This window comes from Paralichthys olivaceus, chromosome 6 (assembly GCF_024713975.1).
Source record: "Paralichthys olivaceus isolate ysfri-2021 chromosome 6, ASM2471397v2, whole genome shotgun sequence".
Lineage (NCBI taxonomy): Eukaryota > Metazoa > Chordata > Actinopteri > Pleuronectiformes > Paralichthyidae > Paralichthys > Paralichthys olivaceus.
The window spans coordinates 13,621,241-13,635,672 of NC_091098.1; the positions used below are offsets into that span (position 1 = coordinate 13,621,241).

At 42.4% G+C, this 14,432-nt stretch overlaps 1 protein-coding gene across 7 annotated transcripts in view; it reads right to left on the reverse strand.

The window, feature by feature from the left end:
- rerea (arginine-glutamic acid dipeptide (RE) repeats a) overlaps positions 1-14,432 on the reverse strand; it is a 125,050-nt gene that overhangs the window by 25,540 nt on the left and 85,078 nt on the right. For 5 of the 7 annotated variants that reach the window (XM_020089122.2, XM_069526299.1, XM_069526300.1 and 2 more), the window contains 7 exons: positions 12,957-13,062; positions 11,286-11,382; positions 9,508-9,612; positions 4,185-4,233; positions 3,398-3,522; positions 1,725-1,824; positions 928-1,026 (listed from right to left, as the gene is read on the reverse strand). In XM_020089122.2, the coding sequence (XP_019944681.2) occupies positions 928-1,026; positions 1,725-1,824; positions 3,398-3,522; positions 4,185-4,233; positions 9,508-9,612; positions 11,286-11,382; positions 12,957-13,062 (681 nt within the window). Of the gene's footprint in view, positions 1-927; positions 1,027-1,724; positions 1,825-3,397; positions 3,523-4,184; positions 4,234-7,047; positions 7,207-9,507; positions 9,613-11,285; positions 11,383-12,956; positions 13,063-14,432 lie in introns of those variants that run through there. The other 2 variants (XM_069526302.1, XM_069526301.1) reach the window with 1 other exon arrangement.

Genomic DNA, 14,432 nt, shown 5'->3' on the forward strand with positions numbered 1-14,432 from the left:
AGCCTGTCCCTTCCGCTCTGATCGTCTTCTCACAGCAGTTTAGCCTGGCGCCAGTGAGCATGCATAAATAAAGGCAAACTCATAACTCGTCCACAAAAGGAAGGCTGACTTAATTTGTTGTGGTGCTGCCGTGGGCTCTGGCTTTATTCAAATGTGCCCATCATGTTCAATTTCAAGATAAATACACCCGTTCACAACAACTGAATCTGAGCCGCTGGATTCAAAGCTTGAGAAAAGACTGCTGGGCCTCAGCATTACAAAACAATATCAAAGTGGAAAAAGGATGATTCACCCGGGAGGAGGAAAAACCAACCAAAGCATTTTCAGCGGTGGGGCCCTGTGTTTTTCTTAGATCGACCGTCAGATCAGTCAGCAGTGTTATCTTTAAAGGGAGTGGGTATACAAATGTGTAGCGCAGTGTGTCATAAAGCATCAAGGCCAAAGCCGCAGCTCTCAGTCGTTTTGACACGGTTTTATCCACCACTCTCATTCCCCTGCAACCCTCCCTGTTTGATCAGGCAGAGGGGCTGCCATTTTCTGATTCCAGCCCTTCAACAGCTGTGGGGAAATTCACATCTAAATTCAAATGGAGGCTAACATTACCAGCCCTCAATCTTTTCCCCTTTCCAGACCTCCACGCTAAAGATTTATTCTGCGGGTCGTAAACAGGATGCAGCTGCTCTTCAGCCTTGGAGGAGCTGGAAACTGACGAGTTTTCACTGACGTCTCATGTGACTGAGCCAAGAGCTCTGTTTTAACTCTCTCTCAACAGCTCCCTCTAAAGACACAAACCAAGCACTGACAGACAGCAGGTATCAGTGCAAGAAATACCAGGCTACTACAGAGAGAATTTACAGTACATCATTTAATTTATATCATTATTTAAGTAATACAATTTAAAAAAGAAAAAACAAACAGTTCTCTTACCACTTCATCCTCAGACCAGCACTTCTCTATCAGTTTGGGTACTGGCTTCTTCACTAGGCGCTGGAGAGCCTTGCCTGCATCATAGCTGCTCTCATGAAGCTGTGGACAATCAAAATAACATCAGCCCACCATTCCGATAATAAAAGAAAATCATGGATATATCAAAACATCTTCACAGTCACGCTTGGGGGACATTTAGAGCCGGACTGACACATTTTATTATGCTGATGTGTAAAACAAGCTGACTTTACTTTTACAAGAAACATCAACCAGAGTCCAAACATCAGATGAAATGCTGTGCAAATATGTAAGAACCAGCAAGGAAATAAAGAGCACAGTTACAAACGCAATTGCTGTGCAGCTTTAAACCCTGTGTCACATTAAATTGGAAGAAACAGGCAGTGCTGGAGCTCTTCCTCTGAGAATAAACAAGCATTGCTCTAAGAAGGTCGAGAGACAATGACCTGCCCGCTATGTTAATTTTCCAGTTTATAGAGTTGGAATATAAATGCCCTGTTTATGATGATTCTAATCTCTTTCTTGAGCTTGATTCCTCGGCATTCATGGCCAACGTGATGGACGAATCTCTCATTAAACCTAATGTATTATAAGCTTATGAGGATGGGTTTACTACAGGGGGCTACTCTGCTGGCTCAGGGGCCTTTTCATAGCCCAGCACTGCACACCTGCATCTTAGCTTAGTGTAAAATACCTGAAACATGGTGAGACTGAATGGATACGTGTTCCTGTTGCTCAGATTTGATTCCTAGGGATAGACTTGCTGCATGGCTACTCACAGTGTTAAGTGCGTTTAATGTAGTGTCATCTCGAGAGGCTGCTAGACACCCGTCTTCAGTCGAGCCTCCGTCACACATCCCTGCAAAGGCAGCCATGCTCCTGTGAACACAACGCAGATGAAATCAACATTAAAAATACCAATGGTACATAAATTCAGTGTAAGTCTGTGCAATCTAACCTCAATCTTTACAGTTTATTTCACATTTTACACATAAAAATCATGGTATAGCACATTTTCTATACAGTCAATGAATAAATACTTTACAGAAAATGACCCTATTGAAAGGTCTATTTCTTATTGCAGTACATTTTTGCTTGGCATCATGGACCCTGGGGCAAACATTAACACCAACTCACAAAACAACTACTTCTCAACTGTATAAATTGGGGCCAAGTCTTTGCAAAGGCAGTTATTATCTCCTTCCATCTTCATGTGTGTTCTGAGGGAAAAAGCCTCTGGCACTCGTTTGCAGTCATTCGTAGATTCTCTCAAAACAGTTTGGCCTTCAATCGAGGTGGTAAAAGACATTAGTGGTGTTGTGGGGACTGATCTGCAGCATGTTCATTCTCACCCCATGTTTGTTTTTGTTGCCTCAATAAATATTACTTGCCTACAGTTTTACTGCATCCAAACGATGAAAAATATTACTATGTACAGTGTTTTACGACACCATCAAATAACTACAGAAAATTACTTGAAATGTTGAGATGTTTTTCCATCGTCCTAATGCACAGTCCTACCACAGAGCTGTTATATCTCTTCACTCACTTTAATATACTTGTAGGAGCATTCTTTTTTGAATCATATTTTACAGGCACAGTAGAGACGACAACAAGCAGTTGTCACCTGCTGCATGGTTATAAATAACTTCTTAAATTTATATCAAAAGCTGCTAAAAAATGGCCCAAAATCCCCACTATAAACAATAACGCAGGTTTATGGAAAACAAGATCAGCTTATAACCTCGCTGGCTTGGTTATGAATGGAGGTGGGGAGCTACATTAGTTTAACAAATGATTATTCACAGAATTAATAGGCAAGTATTTTGATAACCAATCACTCTATGGCTCCAGATTTGTAAAAAGGGAGACGTTACTGCTTTTCTTTACAATATATTTGAGTAATAATTTTAGGGGAATGGACCATCCAGCAGACAAACAAAACACCTGATTACCAATATTGATCATTGCTGCATTAGAATGGAGTGTTGAGCGGAGAATTTCAGGCAGGGGTTGATGCAGCCTGTGATTAACAACAACAGCTGCTTTTATGCTCGAGATCACCATCACACCCTGGAACCTGCTGCACACTTGATCCAACAGGAGGTTATGCTTTCAACATATCATGAGGCTTTCACATTGAGTGGTATGTGTGTGTTATAATCCCCAAGAATACAGCACTGTATAAGTCAGTGTTATACTGGTAAGCATTAAAAAGAATTGTGTATTGATTTAACCATAAATGTGACTGCTTTTATTTCTTTTACTGATGAGACTTTGCTATCTTTATTTTCACACACTACTCAGATAACATTGCACTGACAGCAGGGAGACTTTGGGGGTTACATCTTTATTCATCCATCTATCTTTCACCTAACTGGTGATAGCTTCCTACCACGTTAGAGCTTTCCCTGTCTGATAAATCTGAATTTCTATGTTCCTCCGGTCTCACCTTGCGGCTCTGAGGTACATGAGAAGGTCACAGTCATTGACCCCTGGCATCCAGACCAGCTCCTCATTCTCAGTTACAGCGTGACCACCAGGGGAGGGGAAAGGCTGTAGCTCTGGAAGCTTAGCCTATTTAGGACGGGGGAAAGGAAGAGAAGAGCAGAACATATGGTGTCACACTACAAATAGCATGTGGGCTTGAAGAAAAAGTCAGCTTTCACCCAGATGTCATCAACTTCTCACTGTGGCTGAGTGTTGGCAGTGGGGAATGGGGACAAGTGATTAAATATCTTAACACAACACAAGACTGCATTCAGATGACTGACTGACAAGAAACCTTGGTGAACACTGGTGAACATTATCATGTAAATGTCTATGTAAATTGGCCACATTGGTAACAGTGGTTACAAAAAAAAGTATAATTTTCCAAAATGGCACACATTGCTGTTGCATATATTTACAGATAAACCATTTTGGATGCATTGCACCTTAAAACAGTTATTTGTTTTATTGCAAAAAGCAATCTTTATATTATGAGCAAATATTGTAGAAATTGTGTCAAAGCTGAATAGTAAGACATACATAAGTCAGTACATATCTTAAATGATTAGTGACATCATGATTAAAATGGTGTCTACATGTTAAGGGAACAGTTATCAAAATTCAGCAAATTTTGTGATAATGAAATCCATTCAGCCGTGATGATTGTGGAGGTTGTACTGTTGTTGACGTGGGGAAAAAAGTCTCTCATGTCAGCTGCTGAGTGACTCATGTGTCGCACAGTGACTTACTTGGTGGCTGGGTCCCACTCGGATTTCTCCTTGCGTGCTGTTTAGTCGCCTGAGAATAGACAAAGAGAGCGGATTGAAACAGAATATTTACTTGCTTTTCACAGTGTCACAGACTGCACAGTGCCTGTGGAATCAGCTTAACAACTAACTACAAAGTTACTTCTGGGGACGAAAGAAAAGAGAAGAAAATTACAACAAACTAACAAATCATGACTAGGACAAGATAATGTACATTCAGAGGGGGCAAGGGCTGTACTTTCTACTGTGTTATCGAACAGTAACGTGACCAAAATACATTGTGTTTTATTCAGAAAAGCAAAAAAGATTTCAGGAGAATATTCCTGAGCCATTGCTTGAGCACAGCGAGCTGAGCCGAGCACATTTGCAGGCCTGATATTGCGGATACAGCAATAAAACAGAATCCCCTAAAAGGAGGAGGAGGAGGTGCTGGAGGAGCAGGAGGGAGCTGGCTCTGGATATGCAAGGCGAGAGCCTCTGAAACGGCTGCTGGTGCAAATGTTGGTAGCCATAGCAACTGCAATTTAATAATAGTGTTCCGAATCTCCAGCTGCAGTGGATTAAAGAAAATGACAAGATGTTCCTTTTGAAAAGCCTTCCCCTCCGTTACCTAGGAAACAGCGCCGATTTTCATACAGCCGAGCGAGGGGCGGCCCAGAATCTGTCAGCGTGATTTGCACCCAGAGAAGCTCGCACTCCATCATGCAGACCTGGCGGAAACCTAAGAGGCCACAGCCCTCTGGTCTCTTTACAGCCCTCCAACCACAAAGCTCTATCATGGCTACATATTTGACTGCAATCCCCCCTTTCCCTCTTTCTTAACGGACCTCCTCCTCCACCTACGCTTAGACAGGGGAGAGTGATTAGAGGGGTGATCCATATCATTATGAACTATGGCTGACAGAAGCACTGGCACAGACGACATCAGCACAGGCCAAAAAAACAGAGTCTTAGCTGCAGTGACTGACCCCGGGGCCTGCCAGCAGAGTCTTTTGCTCCAGAACATGTTGAAATACTTTGTTTGATTTTATTACAAACATTCTCAGCAGATAAGACAAACTAAATGTACAGCAATCAGAATCTGGCAGAAGACAAGAACCCAAGGCAATAAACCCTGCTGATAAAAATCCAATATGCAAGTTTTCCTGCGTCATCAGCACTTCAGATTATAATTGAAAGGTTCTGTAAGGATTACTTAAAATGTCAGTCCTTATTCAACCCAAGTTTCTTGTGCTATTATTTGGCCGAATCTGTTGGAATTGGTTTAACAAGTGAGTTGTGTGGAAATAACTAATAAACCAGTTTCATTGGATTTATTAGAGCTGAATGAAGCTTGAAACTAAGAATTACATTATTCTGCTTTTTACTCACTGAGAACGTCTATAATACATATAAATGTGTGTGTACTTTTGAATGCCTGCATGTAGTCTCCCATTACAGAAAAGGTTTATATATTTATAATACTAAATGAGCCTGTTCCTACGAACAGAAAGTTCTACAAATGTGTTCCTGACAATATGCAGTTGGCTGGGTCCTCGGTGTGTTTGGCAGGAGGCTGTAAGGATGACAAATGAGAACCTGTGCACCAGAATAAGAACAGCGTGTCTGAAGACAGCCGTGTTTTATTCAGGCAAATCCTGAAAGCAGACGTTCAGACGGAGAGGAGGCAGAATACTGATGTACCATGGCAAGAGGCCCTCAGAGGTTTCCATACAGACTGCAGGCATCTTTGAAATGAAACAACACACTGAAAACATACTAAACTACCATGTGAAAAATTTGGCTGTTGTTAATAATAGAGCCACAACTAGCAAAACACCTATTTTGACTGTTAGTAGTGGTGTTATAGTAATATTAGTAGTAGTATTTCTGTTTCTTTTTGTAGACAAAATTGTAGAAAAAACTCAGAAAAAGTTTGTATTTCAGTATGCAGAGTATTAATAAAGATTACAGAGGCATAATACAAGCATTATCTCTGTTGTTACAAGTGTCAGTTATAATACTGTGCCAAGCAATAATGTTTCTTTTTCCTCAAATAAGCTCCTCAAAGCCTCACACTATTAACCATGTGAAACATGCCAATTTGATACACGCACAACTTCAGACAGGACTCAACATGAGCACACAATCTTGTCAAGTAATTACAGGCTTACTTATTAAACCCAAAACAACATCGTGACAGTCTGGTCAACTTTGTGTGTGTGTGAGTGTGTGTGTGTGCAATCAAGGATAACCCCACCCCCTACATCAATTTCAGCCAATCACAGAGCGAGTCCGTGGCACACTGACATAATTGCAGCGCAGCAAAAACAGACCCAACTTGGTGGTATTTAAGAACCACAACAAGCGGCGTGCACACAGCCACAGCTGGCGGCAGAGCCGGCTGAGCTTTGTGTTGCAGCTCCGGTAACATGCGCCATGTCATCCCGACTGTAAACACGAGCTGCAAAATGGAGCCAGGGGCAGCCTCTCCGGGTCTCACCGCCGTCTTATAACCACGCTGGCTGCACGTTTATCAACACTGTGCACGAGAAACACCGTGCATGCATCGGGGCTGTGATGGCAGCAGTGTGAATAAAAGAGCTACGCGACGGGGTTTTGCATGTATGGCAGCGCACAACGCGTAACGGTATGCGATGTGCGGTGACAGCCCCACATAACGTGCACGCTCGCCCCACACAAACACAATCGGTTCACAACAATGACAGCGACGCAGACAGTTTGCACACAACGCACACTCGTGTCAGACAGCAAGGACCGAGGCTGGCGAAAAGAAGACGAGCCAAGACGCACGCAGCGATTAATAATGGCACAAGAAAGCAGCAGAATATGATGGCACACCTACCTCCTGGGACTGAACAGATCGTCCATTTCTGACATCGAGCCTACGGTTGGGTGGTGACACTGTGTGTGTAACAATGCTCGTTGGATTTAACTCCCCTCTCCCACCTATTTCTAGGTGCTCAAAATGGAGAAGCACGCATTCGCTCCGGAGAGGTATTCACTGAGCTTGTGCTGTGACCTCAGCCTGCACGTACAGCGACGCGAGCTCCGCGAGCTGCTCCACAGACACTACTGAGCATGTGCTGCGACCTCTCACACACACACACACACGCGCGCGCGAAGGGAGGGAGGCAGACAGACAGACACGCATGCAGGATACGGAATTCATATCTTCTCGTATGTCTGTGCCATAATAAACAAGAGTGAAATTGCAAGGCTGCAGACACCCCGCACTGAATACCAAGCGATCAGAGGAGGGAGGGAGCGGTAGACTGTGTGTGCAGGGCCCCTGAAGGAGGGGGTTCCCAACTGGCAACCCTCAGCACCAATAACAAGGACATCTGTCACTGCAACACGTGAACCTCTCCAGACACAACCAGTGTGGATAATAACTACTTTTCATTGAACACAGAAATCAATCCAGCAGCTCATCATGCTAACACTCCTCACAAGTTTGTCCAAAAAATGTCTTCATTTGGGTAAATTATAACTTACACAAAGGTAAGTTATAATTGTGATAAAAAGCTTAACTGCTTGCTTATTTAAATACAGCTGTGAATGTACAAATATGTTACAGCTACTCAACCCCCAAATAATCCCATTTAAGTATGTAATACTGCAATTTTGTATTGAAAAAAAAAAAAACATTGGCTGGAATATCCCATCTGCTATAGCACAGAATTAGCCAGGTATACAAAGTGGAATACATGGGATTTATATATGGATTTATAATCTGTATATGTATTTTCCAGTTTTATCAACTATTCAGAGCACATTACAGTACGAGTCACATTCAGACACACATTCATACAGCACTATATTCTACGCTTTTTCCATTCCTCATTCATATAGCTGTCAGGGGCAATTTTGGGGTTCGGTATCTTTCTCAAGGACGAAACGCCAACCAGATGTGCCAAGGATCGAACCACTTCCCTGGTCAGTGGACAACCCTCTATACCTCCTGAGCCACAGCCGCCCAAGTCCATCACACTTGCTGCAAAGGCTATTCAACCATTTCATAATGCTGCCAAGCTGACCAGGTATAACAAAGTCTACATCAAAGTCAAAGGTTTTATGCACATCAGCTTGAAAACTATTATCAGTCAAAGAGGGTCACTTTATGCCGAATACAAATATCAGTGACATACATGAAAGAACACACAGAATCAAACTAAAATATAAACAACAAAAAACTGTCACTGAACTTATTGGATAACCTCAAACTCATTCTTTATGCTAATTATTCTTCAGGAGAAGAATAATAACAAGGATATTCTTCATTTTTAGAATGAAGTTTACAAATGTACAGTAATAACACTGAGCATGATGAGACTAATGTAGTAAATAATTATTAGTATGAGAGAATGTGTATTTTTCACGGACGACATTTTCGAATGTCATGGCAGTACTACTAAAAACACTGATGGAACAACTGATGGATGTGTCCTAAGTAATTATTCGTCAGTGAGTCAGTTTCCACAATACAAGGATCAAGAGACTAAAGCAGCTAAATGAATGTCAGTAATTTCATTATTCACAGCTCTACTTTTCCAACTGAGATGTGTCCTTTTCATCCTGATCAAACAAATGATTTCAAACACAGCAGCTGAGCTCCTCGCAGATTTTCATTTCCAGTCTTAATCTTAACCCAAAAAGATCTGTAATTAAAAATTGACGTGCAATTTGACAAATATCAACAAACGCTAAAAACAATTACAAAGCCATGGGGGAGTTTTCCTGAGCTCTTCCCCTCATAATTAAACCACATTGTAGGACAGCTCTTTGTGCATTGATAACATAGTCAGCTGTAATGAACAGACATCATCATTAGACCCACTACTGTGCCACAAAAGCCAAACAACAGAGAGCTCAAGCTTGGTGAAAAATGACTTCTTTATCATGTGTGCTGGGTGACATTGTGAAAAGTATGATGGGATTTTTATTCTAATTTGGGAGGTGTTATGGTTATTATTGTGATACTACATAATCAAAAACATCTTTTCTCGACATGTGGAATATATCAAGCCATAATCGCTAAAATATTTATGATGGTCAGAAAAAAACAAGCCACTTTGAAAATCATTAAATTGTGATTAACATTCTTTACAATTTTCTGAAATAATTTACAGATTAATCAGTAAATATCTGCTAGATTAATTGGTAATGAAAATAATCAGTTGCAGCCGTATTTTAATTTCATTATGTGTTGTGCAGAGTTTATTCAGGATTTGTGTCATGGGGGAGGATTAGTCTCTCACCCAGTACCTTTCTGTGTGAGTGGAAGTGACAGAAAGCTCCTCACCTGGTCTCTGGGTTATATCCGAGGATATAGAAAAAGGAGTCGATGCGGGCTTTGAACTCCCTGGCAGCAAAAATGTCGGAGAAATGGGAAATGTTGCATTTCCCCCTGTGAGAGAAAAGACAGGGTTTATTATACAAAAAAACAACTGTGTGATACCATGGAAGGAGCAGACGTGGCCCTAATTAGAAGCTCTTGGGGTGTTAATTTACTGGAGGTGACATATACAGCAGCAGGTATCTGGTTCGTGTCAATGCCTGCTAACTTTGCTGCGAGACACCAGACTCCAGCTACTCCACACGTACACACCAGCTGAATATGTCAGCTCTGCCTCGACTGCTGCAGCTGAGGTGTAGGAGACAAGACACTGCAGAGATCTGGATGGGCAGCAACCTGTTTGCCTCCCCCTCGCCATGATAACCCCCCGAGTGAGCTAAGAGGGTAAAGGCTCTGAACACATCTTGGTGCCATTTCCTGTTTCCCGCACCCTGGTGTCTGGCTCAAATCAAAAAACCAGCAGACATCTCAGGCATATGGAGCTGGGCTGCCTTGCAGAGAGGCTGTATCATTCCTCCCCCCCTAAAAAAGATTAACGGGTGGTGAGGAGGGCCGTCTTTTCGCAGAGCTGCAGCATTACAGCATCCCACTGGAATTCCCTCCCATTTATCTAAAGCCTAGAGAATAAGTCAAATCAAAGGGTACTCTGTGTCGGAGAAGTTGCAGTTAATTTGCCCTGAAATCAGTGGTTTCTGTAAGACATGGCTTTGACTGCCCGCCGCTGTGCTGCTCACAGATGGTTTTGGTTTAATAAAAGGAGGAAGTGGGAGATGAGGAGGGGGGGTGTCCAGACAGGCATGAATGAAGAGACTGAGGCAGGGACATAGAATGATTTCAAAGCAAGAAAATAATGAAACCTTCACCGAGTATGTGCCATCGGTTTCCCTATACACAGGCTCATGTTCAGACAGGTGTGTGTGTGGGGGAGTTGATACAGGGCCATTTTAATCAGTGTTTAAATGTGAGGTAGCAGAAGGCATGTGGGCCCTCATTGCTTTGCATCCTCACATTTGGTCTATTCTGGCAGAATTTACTAGATGTTCTCTTCACAATTATTAGAGTTGTTATTTACCTGTAAATTACTCGTACAAAAAAGCTCTTTACTGTTAGAATAATACATCTAACACATAACACAGGAATAATGCCGCATCATTACCATCCTGTCCCTGTTCAAAAATATACATTAGGATGAAGACAGCAAATGGAATTATAAATTATACATAAAGCTCCATAATCTGGCTCACAGCAGACTGAAAAGAATTTAATTATAATAGTGTGTTCAGTTTGCTTGAATATATTACAACAGTATTTGCATGAAAGGTAAATTGTTGGTGTAACAGCACATTAAAGAGCATAAACCGTAATCATACAATGTGCACATATATAACTTAGGGGTAAATGTAGCTCATGTCATACAGGACTTTAAATATCCAAACCATGGTATCAAAAGAGGTACCTGACTTTTCCATAAGGTTAAAAAAAACAAAAAACACTCGACATACGAATGCAACTTAACATCACAAATAAAAGCCGAGTGTGGTAAACAGGAAGTCTGTACCATAACTTCAAACAATGCAACTGCAGCAGCAATGATGTTACTGGACTAAACACAGAGAGTCAAGAAACAAGTGGGAGACTTGTAGTCTCTCTTTCAAGTGCACCTTCTATCTCCTAACACAGATAAGGACATGAACCTGCCAGTGTGTGCGTGTTTGATTGTTTACCTGAGAGCAGCAGCATGATAAGTGTCCACATAGTCAGAGATGAAGAGTTCTCGACTCCTGACCACTGGGTCTGTGATAATCAGCTCCCGGCCAGAGTCTGCAGGAAGGAAAACACACGGTGCACTGAATACATATCTATAGTTTATATGGATAATACTACTACACCAAATTCATTCATCTATGACGGAGACAACAGAGATTAAGTAGCCTGGGTATTTGAACTCACTAATAAATGGGCTAGATCAGTTCTGCGTACAAGCAAAGTAACAAGTACCTCAGTGGAGGTCAATATTATGCCACATAATTCAATAAAGCCAATAAAGAGCAGCTCCCTGAGGAGAGGACATAATGTTCAGTTCTCCAGTGAAATGACCCATGTGGGGTTAAGACGCATCAGCTGCACCAAGAATGAGCCGGGACTTGTCGTTGACAAATGACCTGAGTTGTTACGTGCTGTGGCCACTGTGCTGCGGCCTTGTGACATCAATTCTAATAATCCCACGTCCCCGCTGTGAGGACGGACTGCAAATAGCAGAGTGTCGAGTTGCACTGAAACTGTCTGGAGGGAGCAGCGTACGTGGGGTTTGGTTGATAACCTCAATGACACACCCGAATTTAAGTCTTTCCTCTGTCACAGGAGATACTGGGATCATTGTAGGATAGGAAATACAACATAGCAGCATGTGAAGTTGTAACATATACACTTGCTCTCTGGTTTTTATTCTGAATATATTTAGAGGTGACTGTGTTCTGAGAAAAGCTCAACCATTACGGGCGTGCTAGCTAATGAGAAGAGACGATTGCTAACAGGATTTGTCAGCGGGCGATTGAGCTTTGTGAGAATGCGCACACACTGATGCTTTCCCCTTTTACTAAGCTTGAATAGACACACTCTTTAAAGAAATAAAACAAAAGGTTTGTACTCTTGAAAAATATTTATGACATTATAAATCAAACTCTAAATATCTCTATATACAAATACTGTAACGAGAACACTAACTGTGAGTATAAGTATAACATCAACCTCAGCTAGGCGATAAAATAATAATAATTTTTTCAAAATAGCAATAAAAAATAGGTTGAATATATGTCAACACTCCAACTATTGCAAGTCAATATTAAATCTGACTTTACTCCATTTCATTTTTGTCATCAGGGTTTCATATTTGTGACAGTGTTTGAGTGTATGTCCCTGTAGAAGTGTATGTGTTAGAGTGTGGTGAGTTCATTGGCACTGATAGTGTTGAGAGGGTGAGAGAGGGTGTGTGTGTGTGTGTGTGTGTGTGTGTGTGTGTGTGTGTGTGTGTGTGTGTGTGTGTGTGTGTGTGCGTGCTTGCGTGCGCTCAACAGCCTCGTGACACTGTGGGTTATTAACACTTGACAGTGCTGCTGTCTGGCCTGAAGGAGCGTTACCCAGGGAACAGAACAGAGCCTTGGGATTGGCTCTGCGGCCTGGGACACGATCATCTGGTTTGTGTTTGAAATGCAACACACTCTTATATATATTTTAGCAATCTTGAGAGCAGAGGCAGGTGTGTGTGTGTTTGTGAAGGGGGAGAAGAGTGTTGTGTTACAGAGCAAGCAAAAGTGTTTACTTTGTGTGTGGGAGTTTGTGTACTGTGTATATACACATGCATGGCTGACATTCAGCGCATACAGGGCCTGTCTCACCGTTCTCATTGTTGCGATCCTGCACCAGGTGCTGGTACACAGAGTCGGGCACCTCTGACTGGCGGTAGTACCATTTCACATTCATCAGCAGATGGTCCCGTTTACTCTGTAACACAGAGAGACATAGAGCGAGTTAGCAGGTGACAGAGAAAAAAAAAAGAAGATCCCACACAAATAAACAGACATCATTTTGTTTGATTACGACGTCACAAACTGGCCTCTTGGCAAACAGTGATGCTGTGCAGACACACTGGTTATGAGACACATTGGCTGAAGCCAAAAAGCATGCAGGGAGACCAAGTCAATTAAAAAGGGATTGCAGAGCATTTAGAGCTTTAATAAAGCAAACAGTAGGACGGCCGTTGCTGGAGGGAGTATAGAGGGAGAAGCAGCAAGAGGGAGATGGATAAGTGTTAAATCTTTGGTATCTACAAATCAAGGGTCCTCCTCACTTACAGACAATACTCTAATGAGCTACGAAATCATTTTGAAGCACTGTTATTTTACTCATGCACAGGTACAGTATCTCTCAGTATCAAGAGTAGCACTCTTTGGACTGTCTACTCCTTGGGTGCTGCCACCTACTGGCCATTCAATACAGTGCAAGTAAGCAAAGGCCTGTAACTCTCTAGAAGACCAGCAAGTGGCAGCACTGAGGTGAGAAGAGAGCTTTTCTAGGACCAGTCAATGAAAAAATAGAGAGGGAAGAAGGGGAGGGGGTCTATGGGGTGAGAATGTGTGTTTTTTCTCTGTGTGTGTGTGGGAAGAAAATAGTAGAAACTGAGGCCAGTGCTGAGGTGAGAGATGAAAAGGGCAAAATACTGTTTTCATTTCATGTTATAAAATATTTATTGTACTTTCACATAAGCCCAACTGACCGTCACAGTGGGTTGAGAGGAACATTAGAGAAACTGCCGCGCTAGGTGCTAGACTGCGACACAGTCCTATTGGCCCCAGCCATCTTTATTAAGGACTCGGCTGCACTGCAATGCACTGAACTAACCGAGTGAGACACCTGCACCACCCGGGGAGTACAGGAGGAATGAGCATATGGAAAAAATTGAAGAGGGGGAAAAGTAATTTAAGACAGACAATTTAACATCTGCACTTTCCAGCCTCTTTGTGTGTGTGTGTGTGTGTGTGTGTGTGTGTATGTGTGTGTGTATGTGTGTGTGTGTGTGTGTGTGTGCACGCAGGAGCATGAGGTCAGGGTTAAGATATTTAAAGCCTTTTACAGTACATTGTTCTGTTATGTCACTGGGGAGGAGACTGAGCACACGCAGCCAAGCAAATCATCATCTGCCTAAACCCTCAAGTCCACCTCTGTTTTTCCAATTCTCTCCACTCCTTCCTTCCTCCTCTTCCTCCCTCCCTCCTCCACCTTTCTCAGTCCAACCCTCCACTCCACCACCTCTCCACCATTTTCTCTTCCTCCGTTCCTCACTTTCTCCAACCTTGAAACAGGGAGGAGGAACG